This window comes from Ascaphus truei, chromosome 5 (assembly GCF_040206685.1).
Source record: "Ascaphus truei isolate aAscTru1 chromosome 5, aAscTru1.hap1, whole genome shotgun sequence".
Classification (NCBI taxonomy): Eukaryota; Metazoa; Chordata; class Amphibia; order Anura; family Ascaphidae; genus Ascaphus; species Ascaphus truei.
In genome coordinates, this window is record NC_134487.1 from 5,986,200 (window position 1) to 6,001,360 (window position 15,161).

A 15,161-nucleotide genomic window follows, 5' to 3' on the forward strand; every position below is an offset into this window, starting at 1 on the left:
TGTCCACTTCCACCGTGGGACATTCCCCCAGCACAGTGTTTTCCCCCAGTGCTAGAGTGTAGCACGGCTGTAAGAAATGTAACGTACGTGTCACTTAGTAACAGTGTGATTGGGAATGTGTGGGACATAACGTAACATATTATTATTATTATTATAATTACAGTGACGGGTATTCATGCTTAAGGACAGTTTGTTCTTGCTTATGCCACAAATTAATTAAATGGGAGTCAGTGAGCTATTAAACTTCTTTACTTGTAATAATAGGAAGTTAGATTTTAGTAATGGGTTAATAGAAGAAAACAGAATGTAAATTGCTTCCTTATTAATCTGTTATCCGGTTATTGTGCTTATAAAAGAGTATAACAGAAACTCAGTGATATAACAAATTAGAAGACTATGGAGAAGTTAAGAGGCCAAACTTAACCCCAAGTTTAGGAATAATCTTACACCCCCTTAGCACATACACACAAGAGAACATTGAGTCACTTACAGATGTTAACAGAGCTGTCTTTACCCAACCTGAAACAAAACATAATAATTATTAGTAGGAATATTGGTCCATGAAGATTAAGCATTATGATGTGTGTCTTCTGTTGTAGATGAGTGAATGTTTATTAAAGTGTTTTATCCCATTTCTCAGGCATGCTTAGGCTTGTATTTAATAGTACACAATGTATATAATTGGGGAGATTGGCAGCAGGGGGGTATTACAATATAATGTGTGAGACGTGTGTAAGTTCTTTCTATGCTCACAGTAAGAGGAATAAAGGGGTGTGTATAGATATTACATTTACCTGCACTCTTCTCCCTCCAACATTTTTTTATAAGTTGCAATCTCAATATCCAGAGCCAGCTTCACATTCATCAGCTCCTGGTATTCCCGCAGCTGGCAAGCCATGTCCTGCTTAGCTTTCTGCAGAGCATTCTCCAGCTCAGACAGTTTATTCTTGGCATCTCTGACAGCCGCCTCTCCCCGTCCCTCAGCGTCACTTATAGCGGCTTCCAGTGCAGCACGCTGGGGAACACATGGTGAGAATTGCAGAAAAATCAAACCAAGTTTCTAATTAGTTACTCCAAAACGTCTCTCGGTTACACGTACAGATGTAGCCGGCGTAACTGTTTATTTGAACGTTACACAAATCTCTAGTGAAATATCAACCGAAAATGAAGATTTAAACAAAAAGTTAAAATGAGATCAGCTCAGCATCAACTATCGGGTCATATGATTTCAGTTTTTGTTTTTTTCCTTTAACATATTATTGAATAATATACATTTTCTTCACATTCAACTATTGCTAATAAAAGGTAATAATACAGCTAGATCGCTTTATAAGAAACATTAAAGAAATATTTTATCTGCATCTGTAAAGCTATTAGTGCGTGTGTCTGTGTAATATCTGTGTGTGTTACCTGCGCTTTCACACTCTCTATCTCTCCCTTAAGCCGCTGAATTGCTCGGTTGAGGTCAGCGATCTCATTCCTGGTGTTCTGCAGATCATTCCCATTTCTCCCGGCAGTCATGCTCAGCTCCTCAAACTGGAGATAAAACAGGACTGGTTATAGATCTGGAAATTATATCACAGGATTTTGTGCGCCCGATGTGCATGAGGATTGGTTTTAGTTGTGATGTTATCTGCCTGTAATAGACTCACCCTTGTTTGGTACATGGATTCTGCTTCAGCTCTGCTCCTGTTAGCAATGTCCTCATATTGAGCTCTGACCTCAGCAATGATACCGCCCATGTCCAGGTCCCGGCTGTTATCCATGGAGACAATGACTGAGGTATCTGAGATCTGGGCCTGAAGCTGAGATATTTCCTGTAACGTAGACACATGATAATATTGTGTATATAAGATTAGAGATAGGAGAACCTGACAAGCGTCACTTTGCTGCTGTTCCCATCACACGTTCCATAAATGTAATCAAACTTCTAGCAAGTTCCATCGTGTTCGGTCAATTATTCTTTGTAAAATGTAATCTTATTATGATAATTAGTAAGTTCCATCGAGTTCAATACATTTTTAAAGGGAAAGTAATCGATACAGGAAATAGTTTTATGAAAAACTAAAATAAAATAAAATAAAATAAAAAAAGATAAAATAAAATATTCTCACTCAAACCGATGGTATTTTCTCCTTTTATAAACCTTGTGCTGTGTTATTGCGCTGGGTTTGGGAAAGGTTTGTAGCTGGGAGACTTATTGATAAATATAACCCTATGGGGGTCATTCATTCAACTGCGATAGTGCCGATCGGGGAACTATTACACAGAAACTCTTATTGCCTTCAGTTGGAGTTTCCACGTGTTAGTGCCCCGATCAGCACTATCCCAATATAATCAATAACCTCCTCTGTCTCACATAAATAATGCTTATGTACAGTAGCTGGATATCAATAACCTATTGTCCGTTAAACAAGAAAGTAACAGAAACGTGTTAGAGGTTTTACCGCATCAAACAGAACTCGCAGGAAGTTGATCTCATCAGTCAGGGAATCCGCCTTAACCTGCAGCTCCGCTTTGTTCATAAAAGCAGCATCAACATCCTACAGGGAAGAGACACGTGAAATGGGGACGTGTGTGTGTGTGCGTGTGTGTGTGTGTGCGTGTGTGTGTGTGTGTGTGTGCGTGCATGTGTGTGTGCGTGTGTGTGTGTGTGTGAGTGCGTGCACCTGTATGTGTGTGTTTACCTGTATGTGTGTGTGTGTGTGTGTGTGTGTATCTGTGTGTGTGTGTGTGTGTGTGTGTGTGTGTCTTTATATGTGTGTATGTGTGTGTGTGTGTCTTTATATGTGTGTGTGGGTATGTATGTTTATGTGTGTGCACACCTGTATGTGTGTTTGTGTATGTGTGTGTATGTGTGTGTGTTTGTATTTGTGTCTTTATAGGTGTGTGTGGATATGTGTGTGTGTGTGTACAGTATTTTGTACAATTTGTGTGTAAGGATGTGTACATATATGTGTGGGTTCCGCGCTGTTACTAATGCAGGAAGCGCCATACTGTTCTTTTGCCAGTAAGATCACTGTGTGCGCGAACGGCAACCAATCCGGCGGGACTTTGGGGGGTTGAACTCTGAACTGTGAACTGTGGAGGAGTCAGCTGAGGCTGGGAACCAATAGGGGGATTGGATTTTGGAGAGGAGAGAGACAGGAAGCGTGTGGGCGGACACACGAGTGAGAGAGAGAAGGAGGAAGGTGGCGGAACCTCGTGTGTGCGAGCGGAGGGTCAGTGACCCTTCCGCTTAGGACAGATACATTCCCCAGCCCCCAGGAGTATAACCCCTGTCACCGTAGGGTGCCGCTTTTGTAGGGACGGCCGTAGCATTTAGGGAAGCATCCCATTAGTGCTGGTTCATTTGCAAGAGTTGCGGACGCCATCTTGGTCTGGAGAACAGACCGCACAGCAGAGCAGAGTGTCGGCGCAAGGCTGGAGCAACACTACGGACCCTTTGTGAAGTGGTGTGGTCACCGCAGTGACCGGGAGGTATTGTTAGTCATCAAGTGCACCTACACCGGTCACCAGGCGCTAATCCCACCTCCCACTAACTAATTGGGGGCACTAGTGTGCCAGTAAACTATTCAATACAACTACTTGTTGCAGGACATACTCCTTGGAAGAGTGGCAGAGCCACCTGTGTACAGGACACTAACCCTATAAAGGTGTGGCCGAGCCACAGTGTGTAATGTTTGATTATAAAGTGTAAGGGTTCTATGCATGTTATGTGTACGCTGCATTATCGTATTAGTTAGTATCATAGTAAAAGGTTGCTTGTTGCACAATACAGTTGTTATGTTTCTTACTCAGGGCAGATTCTCTACAATGGGGATCCTGGGTATGTGGAGGCGCTGCACCATGATAAGAGAGGGTAAGACCCCAGGCTCCCCAACAGCGGAGGCTTAGAGCTCCTGGAGCCACAGGTAAAACACAGCATTAGTAGCTCCTTTGTGCAGGGGTTCACAAAAAGGGCTACATTTGGAGGCGCTGCTGAGATTTTAGACCTGGGGTGCCCCCACATTTTTTTCTCTATTTTGTGCAACCAACCCACATCATGTCAGTGCCCTCGGTGCTCGAGGTGCGCAAGTGGGCCCAGCGGCGCGGGATTCCCTTGAATCGTGTTTTCGCGCTGGGCCATGTTCCCGCCACGATCTCGTTAGGTACTGTGACCGAGCAGGTCCGAAAGCTCCCACTCCTGGACAATGCCCAAGTGCAACACCATTTCTACGACTGCGACCAGGCCTGGCGCCGGGTCTTGTATGCCACTGAACAAGACATATGCCCCGAGGCCTTGCCCCGTATACTGCTGCTGCCCGAGGCCCCGGGGGTATGCTGCCCCATGAGCCACTTCCACCCCACAGAGAGAGTATACACCCACAGTAGGTGCCGCGGCTGGGGGCCCAGACCACTCCCCCGACCGTGGCCTGCAACCTCGCTGGCCGGCAGCCCTGGGCCTAGGCTCATCGTCCACCCCGCCCGGCCTGCAGTCTGGCCTCAACCGACTTAGCCTATCAAGACTGGATACCTACCCCGCAGTCGGGGATAACTTACCGGGAGACACCTCTATTCCCGCAATAGCAGCCGCTCTCCACAATACCACCCAGTCGCTTCAATATAGGAAGTTAAAGGCCTTCTCCGGTGAGAAACCCACGCCCCAAGGGGAAGTAGGGATAGAGGACTGGTTGGATCATACAGAACAGGTGCTGCCTGAATGGACCTGCACGGAAGCGGTCCGAAGACAGCGCATCGTTGAGTGCTTACGACCCCCTGCGTCCCACATGGTGCACTACTACTGAGATGACAACCCGGAGGCTGATGCAGCGGATCTCATCTACTGCCTGACGAAGGCGTATGGGGCTCCGGTGGATACTTATGCGTTGATGGCCAAATTCCATGCGTTAGCCCAGAAGGAAGGGGAGATGGTATCAGACTTCCTCAGGCAACTACACCTGGACTTATGGAACCTAGTGCGGAAGGGCGTGTTGCCAAGAATGGAAGCCAATGGACTGCGCACCACCCAGCTGTTGAGGGGGCTCCTACCCCTGCACCCCGTGTCGGTGCGGGTCAGTAGCTGCCTAACGCCCGGGCAAGCCTTATCGTTTCACGACCTAATGGACCGGGTCCAAGCGCACGAGACGGTGTTGTTAGGACGTGACCTAGCCCCTGGGAAAAAGCCCCAGCCCGGGAGTAAGGAAGTCAAGAAAGTGGAACCCAAGGCCGACGTGCCCGAACCTGGGGATCCCGACCCCGAGGATGCCAGCGCACCAGTGACGCCCAGATCTCGTCCCCCGACCGGGCGAAGTTCACCAACCGGGAGAAGCGAGAATTACATCAGCCAAACGCAGTGCTACGCGTGTGGAAAGATGGGACATCTGCGTGCCCGTTGCCCCACCTTGCGGAAAACGGCATCCCGGCCAGCGCAGTCGATGCCGTGCAAAACCCTGGAAGATGGAGAGGCGTCGCCGCCCTCCCCAAGCAACCGAATCGGCCCCGCCGCCATTATTCGGGTAGTTATCGAGGGCATCTACGCCGCCGCCGCATTGCTGGACACGGGATCCCAGGTGACCATCGTATACCGGCCCTTCTACGACCAACACCTACATCGATTACCGTTGCTCTCTGCGGATGCCTTGCGACTGAGGGGATTGAGTCATGAAGATTACCCCATAGACGGAGTAGTAAAGGTGCAGTTAGATATTCCCCAACTGAACACTGGTAAACATCATCCCATGGAAGTGGAGGCCTTAGTGTGCCCCGAACCTCAGGATCACCCCAGCGCTCCAATCATCTTGGGGACTAACGCTGACATTGTGCGCGCGGTGTTCCGCATGTATTTGCAAGAAGCGGGAGAAGCCCCGCTGCTGGCCCTAGCAGCCTGCCCCGCCCTCCAAGAGGTCTGCGGTAAGATTGCGACCGAAGAGGAGCATGGCGTACTCTACAGTCAAGAATGGGGACTGACTCAAATTCCCCCGGGGGAAGGACGAATGATGGTCGCTGCTTGCCACTACCCCCGACGACGGCCGGAGGATCAGCTCTTCGCCTTGGAAAGCGTGGCCCAAGACGAACAACGGTTGGGCTACGAAGTACTGGCCTCCGTAAAGAAATGGCCCGGGAAGATTCCGGATCGCACCTGGGTGTACGTGCGGAATATCTCCCCTTATCCCATGAATATTGATCGGCGTCAGCTGCTGGGGAGAATATACCCCGTGACTCCCGAAGAGAAGGCCTCGACGAAACGACCCAATTACTCTCCTCCTACCTCTGATTCGTTGATGGAATTCGACTTCGGAGACTCTCCGCTCCCGGATGAATGGAGGAAGAGACTGCATGTCGAGCTACAAGACCGAAGGAGCGTGTTCTCCACTAGTGATATGGATGTGGGGTGCAGTCGCAGCGCCCACCATACCATCCGAATGAGCGACGCTACCCCCTTCCGGGAGCGCTCCCGCCGGCTCGCACCCCGGGACGTCGAAGAGGTGAGATTACTCGCCGAGATGGAGGGGGCTGGCATCGTGCAAGGATCTCGTAGCCCTTATGCCTCACCCATCGTGGTAGTCCGCAAAAAGAACGGGACGGTCCGTCTCTGTGTGGATTACAGAACCCTGAATACCCGCACCATCGCCGATCAGTACACACTGCCCCGAATCGAGGATCTCTTGAACGCTCTGACGGGAAGTAAATGGTTCAGTGTGCTCGATCTTAGGTCCGGGTCATGGGCCAGGAGGACCAAGAAAAGACTGCCTTCATCTGCCCATTAGGATTTTATCAATTTACCCGCATGCCCCAAGGGATCTGAGGGGCCCCGGCCACATTCCAGAGATTGATGGAAAAGACTCTTGGAGACCTGAACCCGCAAGAATGCTTAGTGTACCTGGATGACATTATAGTGTTCGGGCGAACTCTAGAGGAACACTCCGAGAGGCTGATGAAGGTACTGGATAGACTTCAGGAGGAGGGCCTCAAACTGTCTCTAGACAAATGCAAGTTCTGTCGGTCCTCCGTGACGTATGTGGGCCACATCGTGTCGGCTGAAGGAGTGTCCACCGATCCAGGGAAGATAGAGGCTGTGGTGAATTGGCCTAGACCCCATAATGTCCAAGAGTTGCGGTCATTCTTGGGATTTTGTGGCTACTACCGGCGGTTCGTGGAAGGCTATTCCAGCAAAGCCAAGCTGTTGAACAATCTTTTAAAGATCTATCCGGGAGAGACAGAACAAAAAGGGGTCACGGCGCAAACACCCTTTGGGGAGAAATGGACCCCAGAATGTGAACAGGCATTCCTGAACTTAAAAACTAGCCTCACCCAGGCCCCGGTCTTGGCCTATGCAGATCCGGAACGTGAATACGTCCTACATGTAGACGCCAGCCTTAGTGGGCTGGGGGCTGTCCTGCATCAGAAGTATGAGACGGGGCTCCGCCCAGTGGCATATGCGAGCCGAAGCTTGACACCTAGTGAGCAGAACTATCCGATCCATAAACTGGAATTTTTGGCCTTGAAATGGGCAGTGGTGGACAAGCTGCATGACTACCTGTATGGGGTACAGTTCGAAGTACGCACGGACAATAATCCCATGACCTATATAAATACGTCCGCCTAATTGGACGCTACGGGACACCGTTGGTTAGCTGCCCTGGCCAACTACAGTTTCAATCTTAAATACAAACCAGGACCCACCAACATAGGGGCCGACGCCCTGTCTCGTCGACCCGGCCTTCAATCCACCCCTGATGAGGAAGTATGGGAAGAAATACCAGGTCCCGGAATCCGTGCTCTCTGCTCTGTGGCTGCGGTAGTCAATAATCAGGTGGCATTCTCGGAACTACGGGTTGCTGATTCTTTGGGATGCCACTCACGAGCCATTCCCCGGGCCTATCAGGGTCGAGAAGGGATGAATATCACGGAAGATAACATCATCTCGTGGAGGGATCTAGTGCATTACCAGACTCAAGACCCGATAGTGGAGCTGGCCCGTCAAGCGGTACAACAAGAAAATCCCTCTATACTTAAGCAAGCCCCCAAAAACTTGGTGAAACTCCTGTTGAATGAGTTTGGAAAGTTCGAAATGGACAATTGTTTGTTATATCGGGTGATCCCATATCACAACCATCCCGATCGGCGTCAGCTGTTCCTGCCGGAGCGCTTGAGGAATATGGTCCTTCGGGCCCTCCACGATGACCATGGCCATCTGGGCATTGATAAGACATTCGGGCTACTACAGGATAGATTCTACTGGCCTAGGATGAGAGAGCATTGTCGAAGGTGTAATCGCTGCTTACAAAGGAAAACACTGCCCACCAGGGCGGCTCCCATGGCGCACTTGAAAAGTTCGGGCCCCATGGATCTGGTGTGTATGGATTTTCTCTGTATTGAGCCCGACAGCCGGGGCATTAGCAATGTACTAGTGATTACTGACCACTACACCAGGTACGCCCAGGCATTCCCTACGAAAGATCAGAAGGCCGTAACGGTGGCCCGAGTCCTGTGGGAAAAGTATTTAATTCATTATGGATTACCAAATCGCCTTCACTCTGATCAGGGCAGGGACTTTGAGAGTACACTGATAAAGGAATTGCTAACACTACTGAACATTGCCAAGTCACGTACCACCCCGTACCACCCCGAAGGGGATGCTTTGCCCGAACGGTTCAACCGCACTTTATTAGATATGTTAGGAACCCTGACAGGCTCACAAAAGACGGAGTGGAGTAAGCACGTGGAGACATTGGTACATGCTTATAATTGTACCCGGCATGAGTCCACCGGGTACACCCCGTACTTTTTGATGTTCGGAAGAGAAGCCCGATTACCGGTGGATGTGCGACTGCGGATATCTACCGATGGGGTATCCAACAGAACGCACTTTCGATACGTACAGCGGTTATGGGATAGTCTGCAGCAGGCCTATAAATTGGCTGAAAGAGCGACAGCGCAATTGAATGCGGGAAATAAAAGACGCTATGATCACAAAGTGCGTCACAAGGAAATTCACTCCGGGGATGCGGTTCTCTTACGCAACTTAGGTGTACCTGGGAAACATAAATTGGCTGACCGTTGGCGGGAAGGTGTGTACGAGGTGGAGTCACAGATGCCTGGCCTTCCCGTGTATCGGATCAAGGACTCCGAAGGCCGTGTAAAAGTGTGGCATAGGAATCACCTGCTTCCCATACCTCAAGTAGGGAACGACGAGTTGGAACTACCCGCTACACCAATAGATGGAGAAGTTGGAAACCCAGAGGATGGCCTAGAGACTGTAAAACTTGCCACCTCTGAGGATCCGATGGAAGGAACCTCTCAAAGGGGCCTTCCGGCCGCGGGGGCATCTCCCGAAGGAGCTACGGGTAAAGAGCCTCTTGGCCCGAAACTTGACAATCTGACTCCAATGAGTCAGTCATTAGATCCACAAAGCCCATGTTTCACACCCCAGAGAGACTTTACTAATGCTGAAAACCCCTCAAGGGTAGAGATGAAAACACCAGTTGAGACTGGATACTCCGCGGAGGAAGCCGAGGAGGACCAACCTCGGCGAAGTCAAAGAACCAGTCAGCCTCCCATGAGAATGGCGTACGATCAATTTGGGGCACCCCATTATGAGGCTCAGCAGTGGGCTCGGCATAGAATGCAATCTATGGTGGTACTGTTCAATGAAATGTGTAACCTAATTTAAGGGAGAAGGGCTGTGTAAATAAGTTCATACATGTAGGTAGTCCAGCGGGGACGTTGGATTCTGGAGAGGGGAGAATGTAAGGATGTGTACATATATGTGTGGGTTCCGCGCTGTTACTAATGCTGGAAGCGCCATACTGTTCTTTTGCCAGTAAGATCACTGTGTGAATAGCAAGGCTGCGCATGCGCGAGGAAAGCGCGCGAACGGCAACCAATCCGGCGGGACTTTGGGGGGTTGAACTCTGAACTGTGAACTGTGGAGGAGTCAGCTGAGGCTGGGGACCAATAGGGCGTGAGACTCTGGATAGGGAAGAGACAGGAAGCGTGTGGGCGGACACACGAGTGAGAGAGAGAAGGAGGAAGGTGGCGGAACCTCGTGTGTGCGAGTGGAGGGTCAGTGACCCTTCCGCTTAGGACAGATACATTCCCCAGCCCCCAGGAGTATAACCCCTGTCACTGTAGGGTGCCGCTTTTGTATGGACGGCCGTAGCATTTAGGGAAGCATCCCATTAGTGCTGGTTCAGCTGCAAGAGTTGCGGACGCCATCTTGGTCTGGAGAACAGACCGCACAGCAGAGCAGAGTGTCGGCGCAAGGCTGGAGCAACACTACGGACCCTTTGTGAAGTGGTGTGGTCACCGCAGTGACCGGGAGGTATTGTTAGTCATCAAGTGCACCTACACCGGTCACCAGGCGCTGATCCCGCCTCCCACTAACTAATTGGGGGCACTAGTGTGCCAGTAAACTATTCAATACAACTACTAGTTGCAGGACATACTCCTTGGAAGAGTGGCAGAGCCACCTGTGTACAGGACATTAACCCTATAAAGGTGTGGCCGAGCCACAGTGTGTAATGTTTGATTATAAAGTGTAAGGGTTCTATGCATGTTATGTGTACGCTGCATTATCGTATTAGTTAGTATCATAGTAAAAGGTTGCTTGTTGCACAATACAGTTGTTATGTTTCTTACTCAGGGCAGATTCTCTACAATGGGGATCCTGGGTAAGTGGAGGCGCTGCACCATGATAAGAGAGGGTAAGACCCCAGGTTCCCCAACAGCGGAGGCTTAGAGCTCCTGGAGCCACAGGTAAAACACAGCATTAGTAGCTCCTTTGTGCAGGGGTTCACAAAAAGGGCTACATGTGTTTAGTTTCAAATAATGTAATTCAGCAACATTGTGACAAATCTCCCTATTGCCTTACCCTCTTTAGCGCAACAAATTCATTCTCTGCAGCGATGCGCCTGCTGTTTTCTTCCTCATATCTGGGGAATTACAGGTTAGATTTTATCATATTGCAGGCTGTCTTTTCCTTCGGGAGGAATATTTATTATTATTATTATTATTATTATTTTTGCTGAGATATATTATGTATGATTTTATTAAACACATTAGTACATAAATACCCCATACTGAGGGTAAGTTAGTACTTACCTTCTCTTCATGTTTTCTGCGGTCTCCTCCATACTGTTCCTTTCTGCATCCAGGCGCGCTCTCTCACATGTTAGACTGTCCAGCTGTCTCCTGAGGTTACTGATAAAAGCCTCAAAGAGAGGTTCCATTTGACACCTCGCAGTGTTCTGATCCTGTAACAAAGCCCACTTGGTCTCAAGCATTTTATTCTGTTGCTCCAGAAATCGCACCTAAAGCAAGTAGGAGAAACAATAATAATCATAAAAATGTCCAAACATTCTCAGCAAAATATTCTGCAGTTTGCCTGGAAGATGCAGCAATAATGTTTTGTTTTAGCACCTAAGACAACGGGTTCTGTTACATATAAATGGGCTAAGAATATACTATTTAAGCCCTAACTGCCTCTGTAATTGTGTTACTTTGTATATTTCCGCATATGTTTGAGTTTAACACTGCAGCCAAGTAAGAAACATGCATCAAATGTGTGACACTGTCACTGGGTTGGAACCGCTGAGAAAGTGGCACATACAGTTCTTACTTACTGAGCAGCGTTATTCTATAAGGTCCCTTCTGGTGCTGGGAGACACCTTATGGTCTATTTAAGTGAAGATGTGTTATGGAATTGCACCACTTAGTAAATATGGGCCAGTACCATCAGTAAGAGCCACACCACAGTCTGTTCGCCTGTTTGATTAATGACACCGTCCCACTAAGTTACAGAAATATGAAGTGACCTTACATGATATACTGCAGCAACGTGAATGTTTTGACCCCACAGATTATTTTCCATATAACCGTCAGTAACTATGTATCTCCCTGTTGCATGTTGTGTCACACTGATTTCATGCTACACGTTCTCTAACCAGAGTTATTAGGACATATACATGCTACAGTCTGTCCCCATATATGTGTGATGTAACATGACCTTACCTTGTCAATAAAGGAGGCAAATTTGTTATTGAGACCCTTGATTTGATTCTTCTCATCAGTCCTCATTCTCTGGATGTTTGGGTCAATCTCCAAGTTGAGTGGTGACAGGAGACCTTGGTTCACGGTAACAGGGGTGATGCCTCCAGAGCAAAATGATCCCCCAATGCCATATCCACTACCAGATCCATATCCGTGTCCACTTCTCCCTGAATGGCAACTTCCACCTGAGATCTTATGTCCCCTGGAGCCAGCACTACAGGCACTTTTACTGCTAAAGCCAGACTTTGCCTGGTGACAAGAAGCGACTTTGTTAGAAGAATATGAGCAGATGCTGTGTGTGCCGCCATGCTTAGGTAATACAGCTGAGTGTGAGCTGGAGTGCTGGGGCCCAGAGCTGCAGTGGGTAGATTGATGAGGCATGCTGCTTCCTCTGTAGGGGGCGATATAGAGATAATAGGAAGTGCAGTCTGCACAGCAGGTGTAAAGTAGTCCTTTTCTTTTAGAACAGATACAGTATCTGCTCCTTTTATACTGGAAGTGGGTGTTGCCGCTCACGTAAAAGACCATTGTTATGATTGATGTTTGGTGGCATCATTTCCTCCTACTGTCATAGGGTACAATAACCCAGCCACATTATCAAAGCAGCAACGCTTTTACTAGTGGCTACCTATTTCCCCATAAAACATTGCATTAAATGTCTCATTTACAGAAACAATGTATGAGAGATTATAGAAAGAAGCCTCTGTGATAACATATAAATCAGTAATTATAATAGGAGTGGCCTTATTTAACATTTCTGTTGTGTTTTACTTACGCAAAAGTTCCTAATTTTCATGTGAAATCTCTGTGTGACAATGTATCCGGTTCTTTGCCCAAAACCTTTGCCCTGTGATTCCCATTTATAGAATGTCAGTAGGAGGAGTCACTGAGGAGTTACATGACGCGCATATTATAATTCATTGTATCTATTCTGTGTTTCTGTGTCATTTTATCACCTTTTACTAGCATCAAAATAATCTGCAAGGCCTGAGAGGACAGGATCAGTGACAGGGGATAGAGACAATGCTGGTGCCTTGGGCCCAGTGAGACATGTGGTCCGGGACATGGATCTGCAGTTCTTCAGCCTTCTGACTCTGCGGAACATTCTCCCTCACGGCCCTGGGTCGGCCGCACACATTTTCTCTGAGTTATTTCTCTCCCCCTTGACAAGAGGATGGATTGAACCTGTTTGTCATGTGTAGAGAGGATGGATTGAACCTGTTTGTCATGTGTAGAGAGGGGCAAAAACTCAACCCACAATTTATTTGGGACATTTTTGAAAATATTGGTTTTGTGATGGAATATTTGTAAAAATATATAATAGTATTTTGTAAATAAAATTAGAGAGGAGTATAATCAGAGTGCCTCTGTGACCTGTGAAACTCTGTGACGCTGCTGCTTTTCAGGTTATGGTGTGCCTGGTTCTGGTATTGGGGGTGAGACCGATCTGTTCCCAGGCAATCATTCTGGGAACTGAATTCCTACTTCCTAGCAGGCTTCTGAACACTGGAACAGGGATGCTGTTTTGTCTTAAAGACTTTTAGTTCAAATAAACAGTTGATTGAAACACCCTACCAGACCTGGAAACGAGGATGGGGTCTCCTCCTGTATGTCTGGTGCAGTGAGTGATTTAACCTCTTCACTCCCTCCACCTTTAGAGTGCTGTTCCAAACATGCTCGTTATTTTAAATATTCCCCCTTTCATGGGACAAAACCCGACCTTGCGGTGGAGTCTCCTAGACAATGGAGAGAACACATCCAAACATTGTCTAACCGTATTCTGTGCCTGTAATTTCTGGTCTAAGGAAAGATTCTCTCATAGTTTGACACCTTCCTGTTTTTGTTTGCCTGTGACTGCACATCTAACTCCTTATCTCCTGGAAGAAATTCTCTTACCAGGGCCCCTCTATTATAAAGTATTTCCTGAGCATTTTGTACACATAACATTTGTCTCCGTGGCCTTACAAATTTTGGTAGGAAATCCAACCCAGAATTTAATTTGAACCAGAACTTTTCTGCGGGAGACCAATCATTTCAACACCTATATTTTCAAAATTGATGCCTACACTTGGAATAGGTACCAAATTAAATTTGTTTTTCCCCTTTGGAAGCACTAACTGGTGCACGGGGGCAAGAAGCACCGAAATTCTCAGAAAAAGTTCCTTATAAAATACCAGCTAGAAGAATCTTGCCAGGAGGCATGCTAGGGGGTTTCCCAGTTTACTGCTGCCACCTGACTACTTTGGCACTTACACGTGTAACCCCCTGATTCTTTATAAATCCCAGACCTCTATGTGCAGTTTTGGTTGAAGAGGACACAGGTGACAGACTCCCAGTGACCGGTGCACTCAAACAGTGTCTCTCCATCACTGCCAGAGAACTTCTACTTCAATGTATTTCCCCTTTTTTTCTTCTTCTTTGACTTCCATTCCTTTTTTTTAATCTTTTGTGTCTTTCACAGTGTTTTACTTAAGAAGTGACCCTTGGATCTGGTTCTCCTTGCTTGATGCTGGTGCTGAATTTCACCGCTTTTCATTTATAATCTTTGAACATTCTGACTCTGGACCTTCATGGTTTTCCTTGGTGCAATGTGTTTTACCAAGTTTCGCTCGAGCTCCTCCCACTGTGCTTCTTCTTCCTGTCTGGCTTTTTGTGCCGCTAGCTCGGCCTGCCTCTGTCGCTCGAGTTTATCGAACTACTGCTGTTCCATCATGGTCTTCACCTCCACAACCCTGTGGAACCAGTTCTTCCATGCGTTGTGCTGTCTCCTCTGTGTCACTGGCAAGATCCGCTGCATCTGGCCCAGCATCATTGAGCTCCAGCACCTCAAACTTATTACATTTCTCAACCATTGTGACAGTTAGCCGTGGCATCTCTCATTTGCATTCAGCAAACTTGTAGCCTTGTGCTTCTCTTTCTGGATGCATTAATTTATTCTCACAAAACCACAGCTAGACAAACAGTGACGCCTCCCACATCGTGAGATAACGGACACATTCCTGCCTCATTCTAATTGCAGACAGCACCTTTATAGTGGTTGCTTTCATAGTTATTGCCGCACGTGGTATTCTCCCGTAGGTAAATTAGTGTGATAAACCCGCCACTCCTTCTCAAGTGTGGTTAATTCA

At 47.7% G+C, this 15,161-nt stretch overlaps 1 protein-coding gene across 1 annotated transcript; it reads right to left on the reverse strand.

The window, feature by feature from the left end:
* Positions 1-772: 772 nt before the first annotated feature.
* LOC142494802 (keratin, type II cytoskeletal cochleal-like) lies at positions 773-12,504 on the reverse strand. The gene is made up of 7 exons (XM_075599276.1): positions 11,995-12,504; positions 11,086-11,294; positions 10,856-10,916; positions 2,448-2,543; positions 1,653-1,817; positions 1,411-1,536; positions 773-1,015 (listed from the first exon to the last, which is right to left on the reverse strand). Exons 1-7 carry the CDS (start codon positions 12,412-12,414, stop codon positions 791-793), a joined length of 1,302 nt encoding a protein of 433 aa, XP_075455391.1. The 5' UTR covers positions 12,415-12,504; the 3' UTR covers positions 773-790.
* Between the last annotated feature and the right edge of the window lie 2,657 nt (positions 12,505-15,161).